General features: G+C 46.7%; 6 protein-coding genes across 6 annotated transcripts, besides 4 other annotated features; 3 read left to right on the forward strand and 3 right to left on the reverse strand.

Moving 5' to 3' along the window:
* Nucleotides 1-913: 913 nt before the first annotated feature.
* Nucleotides 914-1,165: a mobile genetic element.
* Nucleotides 1,166-1,408: 243 nt separating this feature from the next.
* On the forward strand, nucleotides 1,409-2,023 carry TSTA_113360 (uncharacterized protein; the record flags this gene model as incomplete). Its single annotated transcript, XM_002481457.1, has 2 exons — nucleotides 1,409-1,565; nucleotides 1,621-2,023. 2 exons carry the CDS (start codon nucleotides 1,409-1,411, stop codon nucleotides 1,815-1,817), a joined length of 354 nt encoding a protein of 117 aa, XP_002481502.1. The 3' UTR covers nucleotides 1,818-2,023.
* Nucleotides 1,751-1,785: a microsatellite.
* Nucleotides 2,024-2,489: 466 nt separating the features above from the next.
* TSTA_113370 (ATP-binding cassette transporter, putative) lies at nucleotides 2,490-6,824 on the forward strand (the record flags this gene model as incomplete). The annotated part of the gene is made up of 13 exons (XM_002481458.1): nucleotides 2,490-2,789; nucleotides 2,879-2,944; nucleotides 3,004-3,013; nucleotides 3,170-3,282; nucleotides 3,363-3,516; nucleotides 3,601-3,918; nucleotides 3,961-4,331; nucleotides 4,404-4,745; nucleotides 4,888-5,276; nucleotides 5,318-5,445; nucleotides 5,493-5,512; nucleotides 5,538-6,005; nucleotides 6,032-6,824. The coding sequence occupies 13 exons, from the start codon at nucleotides 2,490-2,492 to the stop codon at nucleotides 6,569-6,571; spliced, it is 3,219 nt and encodes a 1,072-aa protein (XP_002481503.1). The 3' UTR covers nucleotides 6,572-6,824.
* A 125-nt stretch (nucleotides 6,825-6,949) lies between these two features.
* Nucleotides 6,950-7,312: a mobile genetic element.
* Nucleotides 7,313-7,598: 286 nt separating this feature from the next.
* On the reverse strand, nucleotides 7,599-10,169 carry TSTA_113380 (Woronin body protein HexA, putative; the record flags this gene model as incomplete). Its single annotated transcript, XM_002481459.1, has 3 exons — nucleotides 7,599-8,880; nucleotides 9,262-9,671; nucleotides 10,149-10,169. 3 exons carry the CDS (start codon nucleotides 10,167-10,169, stop codon nucleotides 7,962-7,964), a joined length of 1,350 nt encoding a protein of 449 aa, XP_002481504.1. The 3' UTR covers nucleotides 7,599-7,961.
* Nucleotides 9,861-9,907: a sequence feature (GA-rich).
* A 1,481-nt stretch (nucleotides 10,170-11,650) lies between the features above and the next one.
* Nucleotides 11,651-12,679, forward strand: TSTA_113390 (short-chain dehydrogenase, putative; the record flags this gene model as incomplete). Its single annotated transcript, XM_002481460.1, has 2 exons — nucleotides 11,651-12,441; nucleotides 12,522-12,679. The coding sequence occupies exons 1-2, from the start codon at nucleotides 11,712-11,714 to the stop codon at nucleotides 12,677-12,679; spliced, it is 888 nt and encodes a 295-aa protein (XP_002481505.1). The 5' UTR covers nucleotides 11,651-11,711.
* Nucleotides 12,680-12,860: 181 nt separating this feature from the next.
* On the reverse strand, nucleotides 12,861-15,590 carry TSTA_113400 (efflux pump antibiotic resistance protein, putative; the record flags this gene model as incomplete). The annotated part of the gene is made up of 5 exons (XM_002481461.1): nucleotides 12,861-13,083; nucleotides 13,125-13,315; nucleotides 14,256-14,588; nucleotides 14,707-15,068; nucleotides 15,167-15,590. 5 exons carry the CDS (start codon nucleotides 15,588-15,590, stop codon nucleotides 12,861-12,863), a joined length of 1,533 nt encoding a protein of 510 aa, XP_002481506.1.
* Nucleotides 15,591-15,982: 392 nt separating this feature from the next.
* On the reverse strand, nucleotides 15,983-20,589 carry TSTA_113410 (uncharacterized protein; the record flags this gene model as incomplete). The annotated part of the gene is made up of 2 exons (XM_002481462.1): nucleotides 15,983-20,423; nucleotides 20,557-20,589. 2 exons carry the CDS (start codon nucleotides 20,587-20,589, stop codon nucleotides 16,440-16,442), a joined length of 4,017 nt encoding a protein of 1,338 aa, XP_002481507.1. The 3' UTR covers nucleotides 15,983-16,439.
* Nucleotides 20,590-21,690: the final 1,101 nt, after the last annotated feature.

The following is a 21,690-nucleotide window of genomic DNA, read 5'->3' on the forward strand; positions in this document are numbered from 1 at the left end:
AAAGACCATCAACTGACATACTCCCAACAAGATACCCACAGCCGGTCTCATACTTCTATACAAAACCTTATGTACTATTACTCAGCAAACTTACTCCTATGGTGGGCGGCGCTTTCATCTTTCTTTTCTCTTTGTTTGTGCTGGACATTTAATGGGATTGGTATTCGTGGCAATGTTTGTGTGCGTTCTGGAGTTTCTTTGTAGCTGATTTTGCATTGTTCTTGCTTAAGTTCTTTTCATTAGTGGGCTCATGTCAAGCTATCGGGCTGGTCCGATTGCGAATATTGATTTGTCCTTGAATGGCGTTGTCTTTATATTCACAAGTCTTGTTAGCAGGAGCGATGGTACAGTGTGGCATACACGCCTTGGGCAGAGATTAGCTCTATAGCAGCCACCAACCTATAGATGGTTCCTCTAGGTAGCTCTGTGCAAGAGCAGACAGACCGCCTTATAACAGTGGTCATGAAAGCAGTCCTAGAGCTAACACTAAGAACAAAGCCCTCATTATATGCCAAGCAGTGGTAGACAATGGATCTGAATATATACCTACTAGAGAAATCAGGCTAGATCTCAACACAGAAGGGAATACACAAATCCTAAGCTTAAACGACAGGCCAAAGACACAGCAAAGAAATATCAATGTAATCTAGAAATAGAAGAAGGCACACTGGGAAGACTTCCTTACTAATAATACTAATACATGGTAGGCAACTAAGTACCTAAAGCCCAGCGGCAGCTTATTCAACAATAAAATACCACTATTAATGTGGCCAGACAGGTCTACTATCAAAGACAAAATAGAACAGATTAAGGAGCTACTTGCTATGTTCTTCCCACTACTACTAGTAAGTATTGGCGATGAGGGATCTTAATAACAAAGGGAACCGATTCACATGCTAGACCTAACTATGGGGAGATTAAGTAGAAAGTCTTTGAACCCAAACCATGGAAAGCACCTAGAGAAGATGGTCTACTAGTAATAGTGTGGAAGCATCTGTGGCCAGTGGTCAAAGATAGGGTGTTTCTCATCTTTTAAATATCACTTTAAGATAGTGAAATCCCTTCCTAATAGTAGAATACTAAGATTATACCACTCAAAAAGCCTAGAAAGGATAACTACACGCTAGTAAAATTATAGAGACCTATATTATTGCTCTCAACACTTCAACACTGGGTAATATTATGGAAGTGGTTATCGCAGAAAGGATATCATATGCTGTCGAAGCGTTCGGCTTGCTGCTAACAAGCTATTTTGGAGCAAGGGAGAGGCGCTCAGCAGAACAAGCGTTGTTACTGCTCCAGGAAGAGATTTACAAGGCCTGAGAAACAAGAGAGTGTTCAGTATGGTCAGCTTCGATTTCAAAGGCACATATAATGGAGTCTATAAGGAGCGGCTACTTCTGACCCTATGCCGACGACAGACATCCACGTGCCAATACACGCCTTTTTTACTCATTCAAATCATCAAGATGTGTTTGCACTCGCTCCCCTAGCTTTATCATTTTTGACACTCACAACATCTGTGATTATGGCTCCAGTAGCATCGGAAGATACTTTGAAACGATGTATGTTTGGCAGTTAATACACTGTATATGAATTGCATTCTAACTATCACAACAGCTACGGTTGATTTGGTCGATAAACGCGCCTACTACTACTATTCTGGCCCCGAGGAGCCTGCTGAGAATGACAAGCACGCATATTACTACTATTCCAGTCCCGAAGAGCCTGCTAAGAAAGAGAGACATGCCTACTACTACTACTACTACTACTACTACTACTACTTAGGTCCAGAGCAACATAGTGAAGAGGAATGAGAGCGCTGTTCTAAAGTATATTGGCGAGTGCGTTTCGTCTGTGGGGTTTATATTGATTTATATAAACGTTTGCTTAGATTTCTGGTGCCATGTGAGAAAAGCCAATTGCAACAATGCGTGATCGACCGAGGATTTACGGAGCACTCCACAGTTATATCACTCTACGCTCAATAGTCCTTTTATAGGATGGTTCTTTCTACAGATTTCAATTCGATCATATTAGCTGCTCCAAGTTTCGAATAAGCGATGAAGACTAGATGCTCCCACTACACTCTTTTTCTCTTTTTTCTTTCCTTTTCTCGAAGATTCTCAGATCTTTACACTCTCGCTATATTCAATCACGATTTAGTTGCGTCAATTAGTTTCTCGAATACGTTGAATAAACGGAGTCCCTCAACAACTATATCTGCTACCTAATGTCTCGACTAAAGTAGTAGACTATCTGATTTACTCCCGTGCTATAGTAGCTTACTACCTACAACCAAAGAAAATATCATTTATGTGGGTGCATAAAGCACGTGTACACGTTAATGTACGTACGTACGTACGTAGAGTGTTTAGCAGGTAGTGACTCTAATAGTATATATCGGCCTGCTATTACTATCGCACTTGGAGCATCTCTATTCCATTCAGCCTTCGCTTCTACTAAATCTCTTTTTGTCCTTGTCACTAATGTTTGATATTGTACGTGTACGAACCCTGTGGCTCGCGCATTATACGGCCATAGCTGCGATTTTCACGGGCAGCACTGGACTGAAGCTTATCTGGTTTTATCTAGAATCAAAAACCAAGAAGGCACACTTCCTCAACCAAACGATACAGTACAGGACCGGAGAGATTCGTGGTCTATATAGTCGTTCTTTTTTTTGGTGGATTAACCAACTATTCGTCTTTGGATTCAAAAGGGATATATCGGTGGAGAACCTACCACATCTGGACCGAGCACTATCTTCAGATGCAGTCCATATCTCGGTAAAACAACTATGGGATGCGCGTGAGTCTGTCGGCTGTATACTCAACCGTTTCTTATATCACGACTGATGGATTACGTTGGAGTTAAGGATCCTAATAAAAATGATGGATATGGACTAATTGGGGCATTTGCTCTCGTCTTCACACTTAAAGCGGTAAATTGTCCATTCGATTCCGCCGCCTTACCGAATTTAACTGATACGGAATTTTGCAGGTCCTAAACGGTATGTATGAGCATCATGTCTTTCGCCTTATTACTCAGATACGCGGTGCAATGGTGTCTATGATCTATGAGAAGACATTATAACTACCACTCGAAGACGCTAACAATAGATCGGGAGTCACATTGATGAGCAATGAGGTGGATAACATTGCAATAGGCATCCAAAACTCACATGAGACTTGGGCAAGTCCGACTGAGTTAGCCATCGCCGTCTATCTTTTAGAGAAGAAAGTCCTTTGGGCCGCCGCTATTCCGGCAGCCATCTCATTGGTAGTCTTCTATTTGACCGGCCTAATCTCAAAGTCATTTCCACCAAGACAAACGAGATGGATGCAAGCAGTCCGTGAAAGAGTTTTTTCACATCGAACTTCCTTGACACCGCAAAGTCACTGAAGATGCTTGGCATGTCAGAGCAAGCGTCAAGGATCATGCAGCTGCTTCGGGTCCGGGAGTTAAATCTGCAGAAGAAATTCAGGCATTCCATGGTCAAGATGAATCTGTTAGGTTAGTTTGCCGCAACCAGGGAGCACAACCGAGGGAAAATAGTCAATTTATATTTTTAAGCATTATACTGAGAATAAGTTACAGCGGGAATACCATCGAACCTTAGCCCTGTTATTACACTTAGTGTCTATACGGGAATTGCATTCTGGACAGGTAGAGAACCCCTCACGGAAGCACAGACTTTCATGACACTCTCAGTCATCCTGCTATCTAGTACTCCACTGTCTAATCCGGTGTATTCCGCTCCGAGACTTGCTGGTGTTGTTGATTGCTTTAAGAGAATCCAAGAATATCTCTTGGAATCTCCGCGGCGTGACTACAGAAGATGGGAAAAATCTTTCGAGACTTTCGAAGCCGAAATAATCCCTGATAGGAAGAGCTGCGACTCACCGAAAATGCCAAGTATCTCCATACAAGCATTAACGCAAACAAAATCTGAATCAGCTTACCCAACGCCAGACGTTGTTATCGTTCACCAGGCCGATCTCAGTTGGAGCAGCACCCATCCGATCCTCTCAAACATAAGCGTCAAACTTCCACATGGATCGCTTACCATGGTCCTAGGTCCTGTGGGCTCAGGAAAGAGTATGCTTTTAAAAGCCGTTTTAGGAGAGCTCCATTGTACAAAGGGCTATGTGCAGATACAGTCATCACTGAAAGTCGGTTTCTGTGACGCAAGTCCGTGGATTTGTCACAGCACCATCCTTGAAACGATTTGCGGAGAACTCGGGTACGACGAAAAATGGTATCAAACAGTCATTCGTGCGTGTGCTTTGGAAGAGGATATTAATAATTTTACGGATGGCTATTCCACTGTTATTGGGAACAATGGCATTTCAATGAGTGGTGGACAATGTCAGCGGATCGCTATAGCTCGTGCAGTATAGGCCCGTACACAACTTGCCTTATTTGATGATGTTTTGAGTGCTTTGGATACTAGAACCCGCGAGCATCTCTGTGAACATGTCTTTGGAAGCCGAGGCCTTCTACGCCAGCATAACGTGACTGTCGTTCTCGTGACACATGCACATCAGCCTTTGGCCTTCGCTGATCAAGTTCTCTTGATGGAAGACGGTAGGATATCGGATTATGGAAACCCACAAGACATTGGGAATAGAAACGAGCCTTTAGTGATTGAGGATATTCCTTCCAATGTCAATACGGTCTCTGGGTCGACACTCGATGATTTGCAGCGCATGAAACCCTTTCCATCGCCTAAAGTGGAAGATGTGTTGACAGAAAGCTAGGAGACCTCACGGACTATTCCTACTACGTTGCGGCAGCTGGAACCAGAAACATGCTGTTCTACCTTATTCTTCTGCTCATAGGAGCATTTTACTCTCAATTTCCGAGTAAATGCACCTATTGTAGATAGACCCTGACGTACATCTACTAAACGTGGGACAACTAGGTCTATGGGTTCAATGGTGGGCGGAAGTCAATGCTCGTTCTCCCTACAGCCAACTGGAACCCTACATATCCGTATACGCCGCATTGGCCATCTCAGCATCAGCACTGTGGGCGTCATGCATGCGGCTCGTCTTTTGCCGCATTGTTCCCAAATCCTCGACCCAATTTCATGAGTACCTGGTCACCAAGATCAGAGATGCCCCTTTGTCTTTTCTGACATCCACCGACAACGGTACCATTCTCAATAGATTCAGTCAAGACATGACCTTAGTGGATAGATCGCTACCAGCGGACTTTCTCAAGACCACCAACAACTTCGCGCAATGCCTGATGACCGCTGTTTTCTTTCAGTAGGAGCAAAATATGTAGCTCCACTCATTCCTGTCGCTAGATTAGTTGTATATCTGATCCAAAAGTTCTATCTCCGCACGTCTCACCAGCTGCGCCAACTCGATTTGGAATATAAGTCCCCGCTTTATACCCAGTTCACCGAGACTGTCAGTGGCCTTATCACCATACGTGCGTTTGGCTGGCAACGACGCTTTCAAGAGCAACATCAGAGATAGCTCGAGGTGTCACAACGACCGTACTTTACTCTTTTTGTTGTCCAGAGGTGGCTGATCCTGGTCTTGGATTTGTTTGTGGCTGGTGTTGCTATTGCGCTTTCTTTACTAGCGGTGTTCGTTCCCAACATTGGTCCCATAGGCGTGTCTCTCATCTCCTTGATTACATTCAGCCAACAGTTGACTGAATTAGTCAATTTTTGGACATCCATGGAAACCAGCATCGGAGCAATAACCCGTATCAAGTCTTTCCAGAAAGCGGTACCTTCTGAGAATCTACCCCTCGAAAATCAGATTCCTGCTCGTACCTGGCCATCTGAGGGACGGTTGGTGTTTCATAATGTTTCTGCAGGGTACTTGATGACTGTGCGGCCCGTCATTCGAGATATATCTCTCACCGTCGATCCTGGGACAAAGTTAGGAGTCTGTGGCCGCACAGGAAGCGGGAAAAGTTCTTTGATTTTAACCATTCTCCGGATGATTGAAATCCACAACGGGGATATCACCATTGACGACGTGGACTTGCAAACATGCCTCGCCAGATAATTCGTAATAGAGTTATCGTCATTCCACAAGAACCGGTTCTTTTATCAAGCAGATCTGTGCGCGACAATCTTACCGGATTGGCAGCCGTCGCTGACACAACAGCACTAGTCGATGACTCCATGATTCTTGAAGCCTTGGAAAAGGTTCAACTTCGTGAATATATTGACTGCTGTGCCAGTGGTCTAGATACCAAGATGGAGAGCGTCACACTATCCGCAGGTCAAAAACAATTACTTTGCCTTGCCCGCGCTATCATCATGAAACGGAAAATACTTCTCCTAGACGAAGCAACCAGCAATGTGGACGACAAGACGAATGAGCTCATGCAAAAAATCATACGTACGGAATTTCAAGGTTGCACAATTATCGCAGTCGCGCATCGCGTGCATACCCTTGCTGATTTCGATATGGTAGCTGTTATGGATGAAGGTACCATAGTTGAGTATGATTCGCCAGCTAAGCTATCAAGTCGTCCCCAGTCGCTTTTTCGTCAACTTTGTGAGAAACAAAGTACACCGTTCACCAAGCCTACTTGAATCTGACAGACATTAAGTAGGCCTCGTTGTGGATGAAGGTTCTAAGAAGATTCCACCAGTAGTACCAGGTATATCGAGTAGGAATTGGGTGTTAACTCGGAATATATGTCTTTTCTTTTCAATTCTTTTCAACAGAGAAGCTACAATACTCCTAGGCACTATAGGAACGGCATTCCATCCATGGATTCAACTGGGCTCTTCTCAGTTATGTATTCAACAGTCTCATAAATCACATATCTTCTAGTCACTGCGGATGAAATCGCTACCACAAAAGGTGATTAGGTGCCGTGTATACAGAGTTGTAGAGTATTCTCTAATTTCTTAGCAACCTCTCGTCAAATCCTATGAGTGCAATTTGTGACATTCCATTATGTAGATGAGAATGACCTTTAACGGATTAAAGGGATGAATACCAGGTGAAGCAAAGGCTAATCGAATATTTTGAAAGCTTAAAGCTGATTGCTACGCCGCGCGAAATAACCACCAAAGCACCTGCTTTGTCACCCTTGAGAATCCAAAACTTGATTCGATTAGTCAGTCAATCTCATACAAATATTCTCTTGCGAGAGGTGAAAAGATTCCGACATCAAGCGGCTGTAATCGATGTATAAAATGGGGAGGTAAGATGACAAGAATTATCCCATTCTGATCGCAATAATCAATGAAGTGAAGATTGATATGACTTGAATGCCCATCAGTAATTTAGAGACTCTTTGATTTTAAGCTTCGAGATGATCTTCTCAGCGAGGAAAAGCGGCGAGGGGGTGAGCACTAAAACGGAAGGGAAAAGCCCAGGAGCGTCAAAGGAAATCTGGTATGTATGTATTACTTAACCATAGTGACATCAGAGATCTAAGCCCATCCATAATGTGTACAGTATCCTAAGTGAATGGAATGATCAACGGCGAACGCATGGCTTTACACGTGCTGTATAAAGTCTATGATGGATGCAAGGGGTAAATCCAGACCTTAATGACAAAGCATTCTTTAGACGGCAGGCATTGTTAAAGTCGCTTTCAGAAGAACAGTATAGTATAATGATCATTATCTTGATAACTTATTTTACCTAATAGTCATATATAGAAAGAGACAAAACAAAAAGACATCACTATACAAAGGAAATGTAAACAAGAAAAAAGAAAAATAAACCGGATCTGATCAAGAAACCGATCGAGTCGAGTCTCCATCCCTCTCCATCATACACGTTCCGTCGTATCCCAAAGTAACCACCTTCGTATTCATTGTTCTTGTATGTTGAATGACCAAAAAATAAACAAAAGAAAAGAGGTTAGTTAGGCTTGTCCCTGCATGTCAGTGGAGTAGACTCATCCACGAACAAAACACGGGAGTAACCGAGACTAACCCTTTTTGGAAATTGGCATGAATATTCTTACAGGCGAGAACCGTGGATAACCTTGTAGTCGACAACCAATTCATGGCCACCGTCGTTGATGACAAGAGCACGGACGCTTCCACGGCCGTCGCTGTAAGCTTGACGGATACGTTGGAGGAGACCGCCCTGGCTAACGACAGGAAGGCTCTGCTTGACATCACCAGTTTCGGTCATGGCGGTGATGCTACCATCGTCATGGACATCGAGGACACGGTAAGTCTTGTAGACAGGACCAAGCATGGTCTGGACTACGACAGAGGGGGAAGGGTGGGAGATAAAGCTGGACTCTTCATGAAGTTGACGGGTGAAGAGGTCAACGCCGAGGTAACGATGCTGGCCGGTCTGAGGGGAAACAGAGACACGGATGACCTGACAAGGACGTCCCTGGAGAATGAGGAGATCACCGACACGGATGAAGTGAACGGGGATAGGCACGCTGTCCTTGCTGGAGACACCGCCACGAGGTTCAATGATACGGACCTCCTCACGAGGAGCACGAGGAGCTCCCTCGACAATCACCTCTTCCCGCTCATGGTGGAAAGGGTGAAGGAGGCGGTCGGCAGCACGCTCAACGCCGCGGCGGAAGGAGTGGTAGTGACCTTCGTCGTCGTAGTAACCCATTTTGGATTTAGGGGATTCTTGACGGATAGTCTCCTTGGTTACGGAAACTTGAGCAGAACGGTTGTAAGGGTTGCTGCGGCTTTCAGGGGTGACGTCGTAGGCGTCAGCACGGTAAGCTGCAGTGTCGGGTTGGTATCGACGGTCGTAAGTAACGTCGACCTCGTAAGTGGGTTGGATACGACGGCGGATCTCGCGTTCGGTAACGTCAAGCTGGGTCTCGAAGGCCCGTTCTTGAACAGTAGTAGTGTTGTTAGAGGTAGGGTACTCTTCGTAACGACCAATCGGTTCGCGGAAGCTGTAGAGACATGTCAGGTATTAAGGCCATGGAGAGATGCAAGGCTAAATAAATACAAGGAAGAGGAAAGAAAAAAAAGAAAAGAGTCAATCAAAACAAAAAAGGTGATTGGTGAGCCATTGGGGTTTAGGGGGAGCCACGTAACAGCTTGGCGCGTGTTGGTGGATTTAGTGGAGTTGGGCTAGCGCCGCAGCTGTGCTCATGAATTGGCACTGTTGTCCAAATGCACCGTGTTATGTGTGGGCCCCCAGCTCCCACCGCTTGTTTTTCCTTTGCTTTGCTTTTTTACCGGAGTGGGCTTGTTATTATTAATTGCCTTGGAAGAGCAACTGCAAATAACGCCCGGTTTTGGAGAGAACAAGAAAATGGGTGTAAGCTTACCGTTCGCGAGAAAGTTCTACCTGGGGGTAGTTAGCCTGATCGTAGGTAGTCTGAGGGTAAGTAGCCGCCTGAGGATAGGTAGACTGCTTGTCGTAGAATCGATCGCGCTCTTCGTAAACACGGGTTTCTTCAAAGCGAGTACGAGGACGGCGGTCGTCGGTACGGATGCGTACGTCAACTTCTTCCTTTCCGTAGACACGAGGGTCGGGAAGAGGAGCACCAGCAGTATCTTCCCGTCCGACGCGCGAAGTGCGATTGATTTCAACCTCTCCTTCTACTCTCGTCTGAGTAGTCTCAGAGACAGCGTCACTCCGGTACGACGACGGGAAGACACTGAAGGGGATGGGTACACGCGCCTCAAAGTCCAGATTGACTGTCCTTTGGGCGTCCTTTCTCGAATGCCTTTCGAACTGTTAAAAACAACTCGAAAGGCGAGACAAGAAAAGACTTGACTGCGGGAGGAAAGTCTTTTATTGGCACGGAGGAAAATACGATTGGAATGCTGGGGTAGCAATCCAAGCTTATCTGACACGTTGGATAGATGTAAAAGAGGTTGAAATGGAAGGTTCAATTGAGAGGAATGGAAGGGTTGTAAGATGGGAAGATGGAGAAGAGGAAGAGGAATGCGAAAAGGAGGAGGGGGAGGGATCTGGCTTGTTTATGGGCGACACGGGGGAGGTTGGGAACAATAGGAAGGTGCGCAGGCTGGGCCAACTGGCAAGAACCGCCAGGCCGAGGTGTGACCGCGATGTAAACAAAGCTAGGCCTAAAGAGGAATCGCCTGCTTTCCCTTCTAGTCTTGGCGATGCTTCACATGTTTTCTCTCCTCCGTATCAATCAATTCTATCACCTTGGAGTACTAGAGTCTTTACTAAGGTTATATTCACATGAATCTTGTCAATTGACATATTATGTTGTTGTGCCTTAGACCTGTTGACTCCCAATGTTCCCTACCAACTCCCCTCGGTCCCCAGAGCATCCTCCAGCTCGATCTGATTTGGTGGCTATCATTCTCCATCTGAAACTGTAGCCGGTGGCGTCGGCGTCGCTATGGCAACCCTGCAGTCGCGCCTTGTCTAGCCCCGATTTTCAGGCTGAGTTGTGCGGATCTGTGGTCACTGCTCACTCCGACTATTGCCGGTTTAGTGTCGGTAATACCGATACCGTACAGTTCTTTGTATCGATCGAAGATGAACTGCAAAACTACTCCGTACTCCGTCAAGAGCTGTAGAAACCTTCCGAACGTCATTGATCAGACAATGGATTGAATGAATTGCTCAATTGTCGGTAACGACAAACAATTTCTATTCTGTGGTGCTGTACGGAGTAGCTTACCTATAAAACCCTTCCCTCCATCCATCCAGCGTGATCCATGTCAATTGACCAGCCATGCCTGCATCCGCAATATATTTCTTGCGACACAGCTGCAAACTCCACTCTCCATGAATTGACAATTCGACACTCGTCTCATACCCCACCCATATGCTTCAACTCCATAGGTCAATCTACTCTTTGCATCAAAGAATGGCTGGCCAGTCTCTTCTATCAGGCCTCAGCTCGGAAAGCCAGTGGTCCAGCCTCGCCGATGATTATGAGCATTGAGACACAAATTTGGGCAGCTTAGCGCCGATGGTAATTGTCAGTACGATCTATGTACGTATTTTGTACCCTGTAATCTTTGGGTTTGTCTCGTTTGTATGTCAAGCCCGATTTGGTCATATTACCGTATTTGGTAATTTCGGCTTACAGCCACACGTGAGCGAAAAGCCCTAATTCCATCGACAATTAACCACACGTAGCCTGACTACTTACTCAAGAGCAACGACTTCCCTGTTAGACCTTACGGTTGATATATTTGCTCAAGATGTAGCAATCCTATCCACAGGCAAAAAAAAACCGACAATTCATAGTGCTGACTGGATGAATCCCTCGTCATCGCTTGGTTCTCCTTGATCGAACCGACGCATAATTAATGAGACTACCACTCAATACTACCCATTTGACAATTCAATATGGCCTTCAGCACCTTATTCAGTATGATGATCGAACAATTACGCCAAAAGATCGAGACGAGTCCTTCAGGATGCGGTCGGAGTCGCCCCGGTTGGTGCAACCTCCCATACAACGTCTATGGGACTTTCAGCCATCATGCATATACGCCGTTGACCAATCATCCACATGCATAGGCAGACCAAATCGTCTATCATTATGATGCAAATGCTCATAGTACAACGATTTTTTTCACAATGAGAACGATGGAATTATATTCGGCTTTGTGTATGTCCGCCTCGTTAAATCCGGCATGAATGTACAGAGTCTACCGACTTGGCACAATGTTGTCCCGGGTATAAAAAGACATTGAAAAGTACCTACAATCTCCTGAACATTTGCGATGCCATTGAACTTCATATTCTCCATCTCAAAATTCCGAATCTACGGTTTTCGACGCAATGTCCACCAAAGAAATCGTCCTCATCACCGGCGGTAATCGAGGTATCGGCTATGGCGTCGCTCGAAAGCTATCTAGAGAATACTCCAATTTTCACGTAATCATCGGCAGCCGTGATGCCAACCAGGGTCGCGAGGCAGTCTCATCTCTCCTCGCAGAAGAAGGCTTGTCCGGGTCATCCATCTCCAGCGTCGAGTTAGACGTCACCTCTGACGAATCGATATCAGCGGCCAAAAAGACCATTGAAGAACAACACGGCCGTTTGGACGTGCTTATTAACAATGCCGGTATTGCGCTGGACGTCAAGGAGAAAGGAAAACTCCCCCTTCGGACGATCATGCAGCGTACCTACGATGTCAATGTTATTGGGGCAGCCCTCGTTACGGAGATATTCGTCCCTCTGTTAGAGAAATCCGCCAACCCGAGGATAGTCTTCGTTTCATCGGAGATAGGATCTCTCACATCGGCTGCTGATCCCAGTACTCCATGGTTTAAAGATCCGTTTCTGGCGTACAAGTCGAGTAAATCGTCACTGAATATGGTGATGCTGTGGTATAATGCTTTGTTAGCTGAAAAGGGGTTTAAGGTGAACGCTGCTTGTCCGGGATACGTGGCCACGAATTTGAATTCGTTCCATGGCACGGGAACTGTTGAGGATGGGGCTGTGAATATTGTTCGATTGGCTGTGTTGGGTAAAGATGGAGAGACGGGGACTTTTTCGGCAAAGGAGGGTATAAGACCTTGGTAGTCTATATGTCTGGGTGTATTCCTACATATTGTAACTAAAGAATAGTTAAGCCTACCTTTGTAGCTGTATCTCGTCGCCTGATCGATATCTCCAATCTTGCAGTTCCTTTCAATTCTTCGAAGTCTCTCTGTCGATGCAGACCTATGACTGGTATGCCCCATTTCACCATCCACTCCATCTTAATTGCCTTTGTCGACATAATCCTCTCCGAAGGCTCATAAGTCAATTATTGACCCCAAAAGTCCTTGAAACGCAGACATCTCATCCACCCCAAACTCGCAGTCTGCCGGATTCTCCCCTCGCCCCATGATACGCAATCTTTCAGCCAGTGGTCGAGAATACGGTCCATGACTCTTACTCGTATCTGCTTTTCAAGGCCCATCTTTAAGGAAATATTCTATTTTACGGTCCATTTTCCCACCAACGACTAGGAAGAGGTCCAAGAGTGCTAATCATTTCAGCGATTACGTGGTCTTGGCCCGGCATGGGGCCTTCGAAGAAAGGTCGTTCGCTGAGTATTTCGTAAATTCTGCTCGCAACAGTCCAGATGTTGACAGGCATGTCGATAGGTTCTCCAAAGAATGTCTCAGGTGGAACCAGTAAGATAGGAGTATGCAGTTCCTTGCTATTTCATCGTTGTCGTTGCCGTTGTCCTCGTGGAGAAACGCCTCCCCAAAATCGCATATGACATTCTTTGCATCTTTGCATCCACGATATGCTCGCTTGGCTCGAAGATCATAAGTGGAACGCAGTATTTCGGCACATTTGGACCGGCTGGGGCACCATCCAGTCACTCCACAGGTGAGTTTCTGAGGCTCTTCTAGTTTCTGATAGAGTTGCTCGGTAGTAGTGCAACCCTTCAAATCCAGAGTGTTCAATAGAATATTGTTCGAATGGAGATCTATAATTTAGGCTATTCATCTTCCCAGGCCTTGGAATTGGGGATGATCTATGTACCACCGTGAACAACACCACATGAGTGGACATAGTCCAATCCAAGCAGAGCCTGAGCTGCTACGGATCTAGCTTCATTGACCGGAAATTCCCATGTTATGCTAGCCTCCTTTTGACTGGGTAATACACCCTGTCGCTTCACTCACGATACATAGGTAGGTTATAGCCATTAGATCCGCTGATAATAAACTCGTCTAAGAGTGATAGTATATAAGCGCGTCCGGGGTGATCTTGCTGGCCTGAACTCAAAATATGCAAAATCTTGTTTTCTGTATTTATTTCTGAGATGTCCGCAAGTAGGATTTTAAGACAGACAGGTTTGTTTTCCAGATGGTCTGGCAAGCCATACTAAGGAATAACTTCCCCGGTCCCAACTTATGGACGACTTCGTAACAACCGTTGTGATAGTGATATTGGTCTCCAATGTGAGTGAGATGATAGCCACCCAATTGATAATTTTCTAAATTTTCAGCTCCTTCTTGCCGTTGATGGAGTATCAGAGGAAATGAAATTGGTTTCGTTGATAATAGCATTCTATGACTGAAGAAAGTTTGTGCCGGTTTGTTGCAGTACACACATGAAGTGAGACGAGAGAGGGATCTAAAGGTTTGTCGTTGTAGTTGTCAATATCATTTGAAGATCTCTGAATCTCTGGTGAGGAAGGATTCTTTTCGAGCCCGTTTCAATCACTCTGTCCATGGATGAGCGGGATTGTTGTTTGTACCGTGAAGAGTTCTGAAGGTTGGCAAGGTAACCTTGAGGGCACTCCAGTACCTATTTATTCCCTACCACCTGTTAGCCTCTGGCCTGAAAGATGACTTGAATAAATTCAGAAAACATCACAATGGCAGTTCCAATGGGCACATCAGCGAGGGATAACGCGGTCTGAGCGGCCGTGAACGCAGCCTGTAATCCGAGACCACAACCCGTGCCGAAAATGACCTGATAACCAATCCATTCGGCGTATCCAGGGTCAAATTTGAGTCTACTCAATAGACCCGTGCCAACGGACATTAATATGACGGATAGGTAGAAGAATTGCGTGTAATAGCCTGTTTTTGTGGTCAGGATGCCCCCGAGGAAGGAGAAGATGACGAAGCTGAGGACCATGGGCAGAGACATGACGCCGGATTTGATGGCGGTTACGCCTTTGATGGCTTGGAACCACATTGGGATCTAAAGAAGGTTAGTATAGGATGGGCGAAAGGAGAGATGTGAAAAGCATGACGAAGAATGAGGCCGCCACACATGACCCGAAAAGGGCAGAACTCCAGATATTACGCTGACAAAAAACTCGCGTAGGCACAGTTGCTCGTTCGCCGCTGCAGATTTGAACAATGACAAAGCTAACGAGCAAGATACCAGCAAGTATAAGTAAAGCAATAATGCGCCCATTCTTCCATGCATATGATGTCCCACCCCACTGAAGCGCAAGCAGGAGGCAAATGACACCAAACAGAATCATAATCGTACCAGGCAGATCAATCTGGCGGAGTTGCTCTTTGAAAGCAATCTTACTCCCATTACTAGTTGTAGGAGAAGTAAGAAAGAAGAAAATAACCGCAACAACGCATCCACCAAGCGGCAAATTGATATAGAAACACCATCTCCACGTCAATTTGGGATTATCAGTAAAAGCGCCGCCAACCAATGGCCCTGCAATCGAAGCAAAGCCGTACGTGGTATCAAGCAATCCGACCAAAGTCGGCAGTGCAGCAGTACAGAGTGCGCGATCAAAAGGAAAGATCTAGTACCGACACCGGCAATAGCGCAACCGACGATGAGGGTAGTTGACGAAGAAGCCACAGCGCAAATTAAGAAGCCTAGTTCAAACAGGAACAAAGCTGTCATGTACGTCCATTTGATGGAATTGAACGTGTAAAGTTTCCCCCACATTAGTTGCAATGCGCAAGTTGTTAGGAGGTCTGCACTGGCGTACCAGCCAACGTCGTCGAGGGCGCGGAAGTGGTCTGTTATTTTGGGGATGGCGATTGAGATAATGGTATTGTCGAGGCCGACGAGGAACATGGCTAGATTGACGGCGAAGGTGATGACGACCAATTGGATTGAGCTGGGATAGTCATCTTTTTTTTCAATTGACATATCGTCTTCTTTCATGATAGGTTCCTCAACGACGAACTCGTTCGGCTTGCGATTGGAGTCTGTCGAGGACTCCATCTTGGCTAGTCCACTGTCGAAAGGTCGTTTGTTGATACCAAAACTGACGGGCTTGTGCAGCCATCATCTTCCCTTTTATACAATATGTGAAAGATCAGAGAATGAAGTAAGGCGGAGAAAGAAAAGAAACATTCGATACTCAAGAGGCAGTCCGCTGATTGATCAATGGCACAAGAATAAGGATGAGTCATTTAGAGTCATCATGATTGCACTAATTGAACAGACAACTATCCCATTATAAATTCTTCGACTTCATACTATGAATACTGCATTTATACGGCCAAATTGACTGTAAATCCATGTACATGGTAATTCTGTCTTCGAAATCGAGAATGAGTACATTCTCTCCTTCTCAAATTATCATTTCAGTCAAGTAAATGTAAGTATGTATATGCTTCCCAAGCAAAGAATATATAAGAAACATATAAGACAAAATCCTTCCACCATATTAAATACGAAGGGAAGACAAATATTAAACTCCATCCAAGGCAATTGCTGTTTTGGTCCAAAAGAAACGAAAGAAAAGCGTTTGGTCATAACCAGAGTCTCCGTGTGATGGTATCAATCAATTTCAGGAATCAGAAAGAAAGGGTGCTCGGAAAGTAGAACATATGTGGAATAATTCACAAGAAAAAAGTAGAGTATGAAAAAGGTAAGGATATTTGGGAATCTGGGGTGAAATACATGATTTAGCTTTTGTGGGATTATCATGTCACAAATCGCATGAAATTCTGGGTGTGGGCAAGAGAAAAAAATGGAGAAAGATGTTATTATCACCTCGCGCGGTGAATAAAAAAGTGTCATAGCACGAAGGAGCAAAAAGAAAAATATAATGAGAAGATGACAAGATCAATCGCGTAAGCCAAATGCTCGTCTCAACAGGGGAAACCGCTTCTTCTTGCCTGACCGGCCTATAACAACCTCGGATGCAGCAGAGGTCACTCTCGAGTCGACGCTATCACTAGTCCCATGTCGGCTGAATACAGGACGATTGTTGTTTTTGTCATTGGGTATACCGTCCGATGTAGAGGGTCTATTCTGTGTGCTATGTGCAGCTGACCCAGCTAATGTCGAAGCTTGCTCGGCATTCAATGGCCATGTCTCGGCAAAAGCAGAAGCAGCTCTATGTCTTTTTTGAAGTTTTGGAGATGCTGTTTCTTCCCTCATCCGCGCCAGTTCATGTCGAGATCGCTCTAGAGGGGTGTCCCTCCTAGCCGGACTCTCAATCAAGGACTTGCGGACTTTGCCGTCTTTCCCACTGCCTCTAGTCGGTGATCTTAGACGAGAGAAAAGCCCGCCCTTTTTCTTGGGCTGGGACAGAATCGCTTCGACTTCCTCCGGGGTCATTTGTGCGACAAGTTTATTCGTGCCGTTACGTACATCAGTCTTAGTTTCCTCATCTGAGCTATCGTCCAGGTCGGTTGAGTCTCCGTCGTATCCGCCTTTACGGCGAGGGATACCACGGACTGGTGTCAAATTGCTCGATGTCGGCTCATCCTCGTCACTGGAGTCTGCAAACCGACTCTGGAAAAGTCTGCGAGCACCCCTACCCTCGTCATCGGAGTCGCCAATTCGAGACCGTGTGCTTGAGGAAAGCACCGAGCCCCGCGGTCGTGGGCGCCCCGGCTTGTCTCTCAAACTTGAAAACCCGGAAGAGCGTTCAGAAGCTGGTCCTCGCAACGTCGTGCGCATAGACGATGCACGTGGAGGGGACGTGGTTCTCTCGACGAGTGTGTCCGAGTCTGCCATGCTCATTGGTCTGCCAGCACGCATCGTTCTTTTCATAGTGTACTGACCACTAGGTCCAACCCGAGACGAACGCCTGGTCCGTTTGAAGCTGCTATCTGAATCGCTGTCGTCTGCCGTAACCTTTGTAGCTGAGGCCGGAAAGGTCATTGAATGCGGCAGAGCCTTGCCGGCTCGTTTTTTCGGGGAGTTATCAGTAATCTGAGTCGCACTTGATGTCTGTGTACGCCTTGGTTTTGTGGCAGCAGACGAAGCCGGACCAGATGTGCTTCTGAGTGACTGCCTTGGTTCATGTTGACCATCTGAAATCCCTAGTGATTTTCGCAGATGAGAGCCGTGGTGAGGATCCAAGGATTGTGTCTTTGGCTTTTGTTGAACGCCAGCTGCAGGAGACGTTGCGTCATCCTTGAGCGGCCAAGACGATTCGGCTGGATCAGACCTTTGCTTTTGGTGCTCCTCGACCGTTTCCAGAGGACTAGCAGGATTCGGCACCTGTGTTGGGCCAGAAGGTGTTGCGGGCATTCTAGGATTGATGGCTTCCAGAGATGGAGAAGGTATCGGCTCTGAAATGTTTGCCAATGGATCAGGATGCATGAGTGTGCGAGTAGGACTCTCTGGAGCTTCTTTTGGTAATTGAGCTTGAGGTGGTAAGGGACTGTCGACAATAGCATTGATTGAGCCAAATACATCGCCTTGGAATTCAAGGGGGTCCTCTGCAGCATCGCTATAGATACTTTCTCCCGATTCACCATCACTGTCGGCTTCCTCTGCTGGCGGGTTTGCGGTTTTGGGGTCCACCGGAGTTTGCTGGCTGCCTTCAGATGCGGCTACTCGCTCGGAAATATATGTTGGGAAGCCCCCTGGCATATTGCGTAGATCGATACTATTCCGTGGCTCTTCACCAGGAGTTGCAGGCTGAATAGCAATTGAAGGCACGGTTTCTTTGAGCTCATCGACCTGCTGTTCAATGATATTGTCCTCTTTCGGGACGACCTCAGTGTTCTGCGCAGACAAAGGGCCCCCAGCTTCTGATGGAGTAGTCGAACTCTGCTCCTCTTGAACCGTAGGAAGATGATGGACTCCGCCTGTACCCTTCACTGGCTCAACCTCATCTAAAACTTCTGACGGGTGTTCTTTCGAACCTAAGTCAGGCACTGAAGTTTCATCTGTCGGATGTTGCTGAGTTTGGTTGGTACGCTCTTGAGCATTACGAAGTATAGCACCAATGGCATGATCACTAGAGACACCAGAGTTCCGAGCATCAAAGTCGCCATCCGAAGACGAATCCGAATCGATTTCATCCATTACTAGAGCCGCGGCTTCTTCTGATTCCCTCATGCCACGAATACTGCCAAAAGACGGAAGGGCTGGTCTAGGTCTAAGCACAGACTCAAAATCGTCATCTTCTGCAACATCCTTGGACGTAGTCTTCTTCTTGCCGATGCCAAACCATTTTCTGGGCTTGACCTTTTCCACTGGGCTTTGAGCTCTGTTCATTGGCTCTGGAGACGTAGGGGGACTAGCAGCAACCCCGACAACCTCCGCTTCATCGTCGAAGCTAACCTTTGCAACCCTCCTCTTGGAACCGGCTCGCGATCCATCATCCGAAGCTACGGATGTAGCGTCAGAGAATTCGCTCGGTGTCTGTCCCAAGTGAACTCGGCGATCTGGGGATGACGAATTTTTCAAAGCTGGCTTCGCCGGGGATGTTGATCTCGGCGGTGGTTCATGCAGAGGGGATTCAGACCCCACGGTCAATTGAGTTGAGAATCGAGCAGACCGGTTAGGGCTTGTAGACGATTGCCGTTGGGGTAGAATGCAAACAGTGTTGTCTACCAAGAGCCTGTCGCTGGGGGACGACGGCGTGGATGAGGTAGATGGTGATGGACGAGTGTGAGGACTAACGTTTGTCTGAATAGCATTGGGTGGGTAGATGACAAGGGCTTCACGCATCGGCTTTTGGATGGTAGTGCTTTCGGTTTGTGGCTGAGGCTTTGACACAGCAGGAGGTTCTGGAACTGCTTCTTGCGCAGCATGTGCTGCTTCCGCTAACTCCTCTCCTTCATGATCTTCCATTACCATCGATGGTCGCTTTTTAGGCTGAGGCCTGGCAATGTGCGCAATATCACCTTTTTCGGAGGCTAGAGACGTTCGATCCTCTGGGACCGGAACAGAGTGACCAGGAGCAAAATCGGCGGTAGAGACCCCTGAAGATTGTGGAGATGCGGATTCATGCGACTCTTGTCCATCGTTTTCAACTTCATCTTGTATTGCTGTGCCAGTGGGGCGTCCACCCATGGTCTTATGTGCAAAATGACTTCTTTCTTTCGATCCTGGCGCTGCTGTTCTCGGCTTTAACTTCACCTTGCGGTTTGCAGTGTTATTGATCGATTGTTGTATACCAGCCGCTTCGACAGGAGAAATTGAAGGGGGGCTAGGCGATTTCTCTCCAGAGTTTCGCGGGAATTCACATTCTACCGGGGATTGCGGAGGAGAATTGGCGCGCGCATTCATCGGGTAGGAGAAATTTATGGACGTCCTGCTCCCCGGTCGGTCCAGCTCAAGCGAGCTCCCCTGTGAGACGTTCCGCGGAGTGGTTGGGCTCGCTGTCATACTACTAGGCCCGCGATCAAGACTGGCGCCTCGCCCAGTCACTAGCCTCCTCAACGGCGATGCGGTGCCTCTTGTCGGTTGAACACTGGCTGACCTTTGAGACGGCATAGAGTGACTTGGCAGGCTCTGTGGAATTGGTGGGACAGGAGGATGATGGCTCGCCGCGCCCGAGGTGCTTGATCGACCTGGAGACGGGTCTCGGAAAGTTCGCGATGTCATCGACCCGGAACTAGGGGTTCGGCGAAGTGTCGGCTGAGAACCATGGCGCAATCCAGCTGCGCTGCCTCGAGACGAGTTCGATAGCTGCCGTTGCAGCATTCGTTTTGTCTGGACATTTCCGGGCGAAGTTGGAGGTGTTGTATGACTTCGTAGAGCGGCGGCGGCAGCAGCGGATGAGAGATTGGCGTCTCTGTTGGCTATGTACGCTCTTGAAGCTGCAGTCTGAGCGGATTCAGAAGGAGTGGTGTTCAGAGGCTAAGATGATCAGGTGTTAGCAGATAAGGTATCGATAGCAATGGCTGATTGAAGATAGCGCATCATGGAACATTCGGATAGCAGGGATTACGCAACAAAGCATGCGACTGCCTGCATGCATAGAGAAACGTACCTGATGGCGAGACGAGCTTCTCCGACGGAACATGGCGACTCGAGCAGTTGTCGTAGCGACAACGCTCGGTCAATTACAGGCAAATGGATGTGTTCGGTCGGACCCAGAACGGCGGTCTGTTTGCGCAGTAGACAAATCAATTGCGCCGCGGTTCGCGATATTGCTGTGACCCGAGAGATATATATATCGCAGATGGGGATGGTTATTTCTGCAAGTTGTGTGAGATCGAGAAAGCAGTCGTCATGCTCAGGCGCCACACCCGTTTTCAAGGCTTCAAGCCAGGAGCGAGGCAGGCAGCGGAGATAATTGGCAGGCTGTCCGGGAACTCCGCAGCGGGCGGAGAGCAGGAAGTAAGGAAAAATTACGATTATCAGAAGCAGACGATACCGAAAATCAAGGACAACAATCTATGGCGGCGAAAGGGACAAACAAGCGAAAAAAGAAAAAAGAAAAAAGTTGATTGGCAAAGCGTGGCTTGAATGTTGTCGTGAAGCAGGCTGATGATGATGAAACGACAGTCACAGAGTCAGAAAAACCTAATACTAGAAAAGCTTAGCCGATGACAGCATAGCAGCTACTACGTAGTACGTACTATGTTACTATGTAGCCCTGTGCTGGGCAATTGCACCCATCACGTGAAATAAATATCCAGATTAGGCTAGTGTGTGTAGCGCTGTCGCTGCGTTGCGTCATGGATCGAATATTGTCCAATCATATTGCGTTATTTGAGCCAAGATGGGTAATCGAGTGCGAATCGAGGCTAGTGCTTTCCACTTGCCTCTTTGGGACTGTTCTGTGTCTTATCATAGTGGCTGTGCTTCTTCTGGGTTTTCTTTTCTCTGAATTGTTTTGTGTTTTTCCAATTGCGCATGATTTTCAGCAGTTGACTCTCGATTAGCATGTACCTGATCGTCATGCTGATCTTTTCGAGAGTTTATGTATACTCCTATGTCATACGAATCCAGGACTCTGTCCCTGGTTGAAGATGTCCAGTGTATAGAGCTGCCTGTGCTGCCATCTGATCATCTACGGTAACATATCTGAAATCTGAATGGGATCAGAACCCACAGCGGGTAAATCTGGTAGATCAGACAGATACAGACCCTTAGGGTTATTTCCGCAATGACTCCACCA

Source organism: Talaromyces stipitatus, genomic scaffold (assembly GCF_000003125.1).
Source record: "Talaromyces stipitatus ATCC 10500 scf_1105507295555 genomic scaffold, whole genome shotgun sequence".
In the NCBI taxonomy this organism is placed as follows: domain Eukaryota; kingdom Fungi; phylum Ascomycota; class Eurotiomycetes; order Eurotiales; family Trichocomaceae; genus Talaromyces; species Talaromyces stipitatus.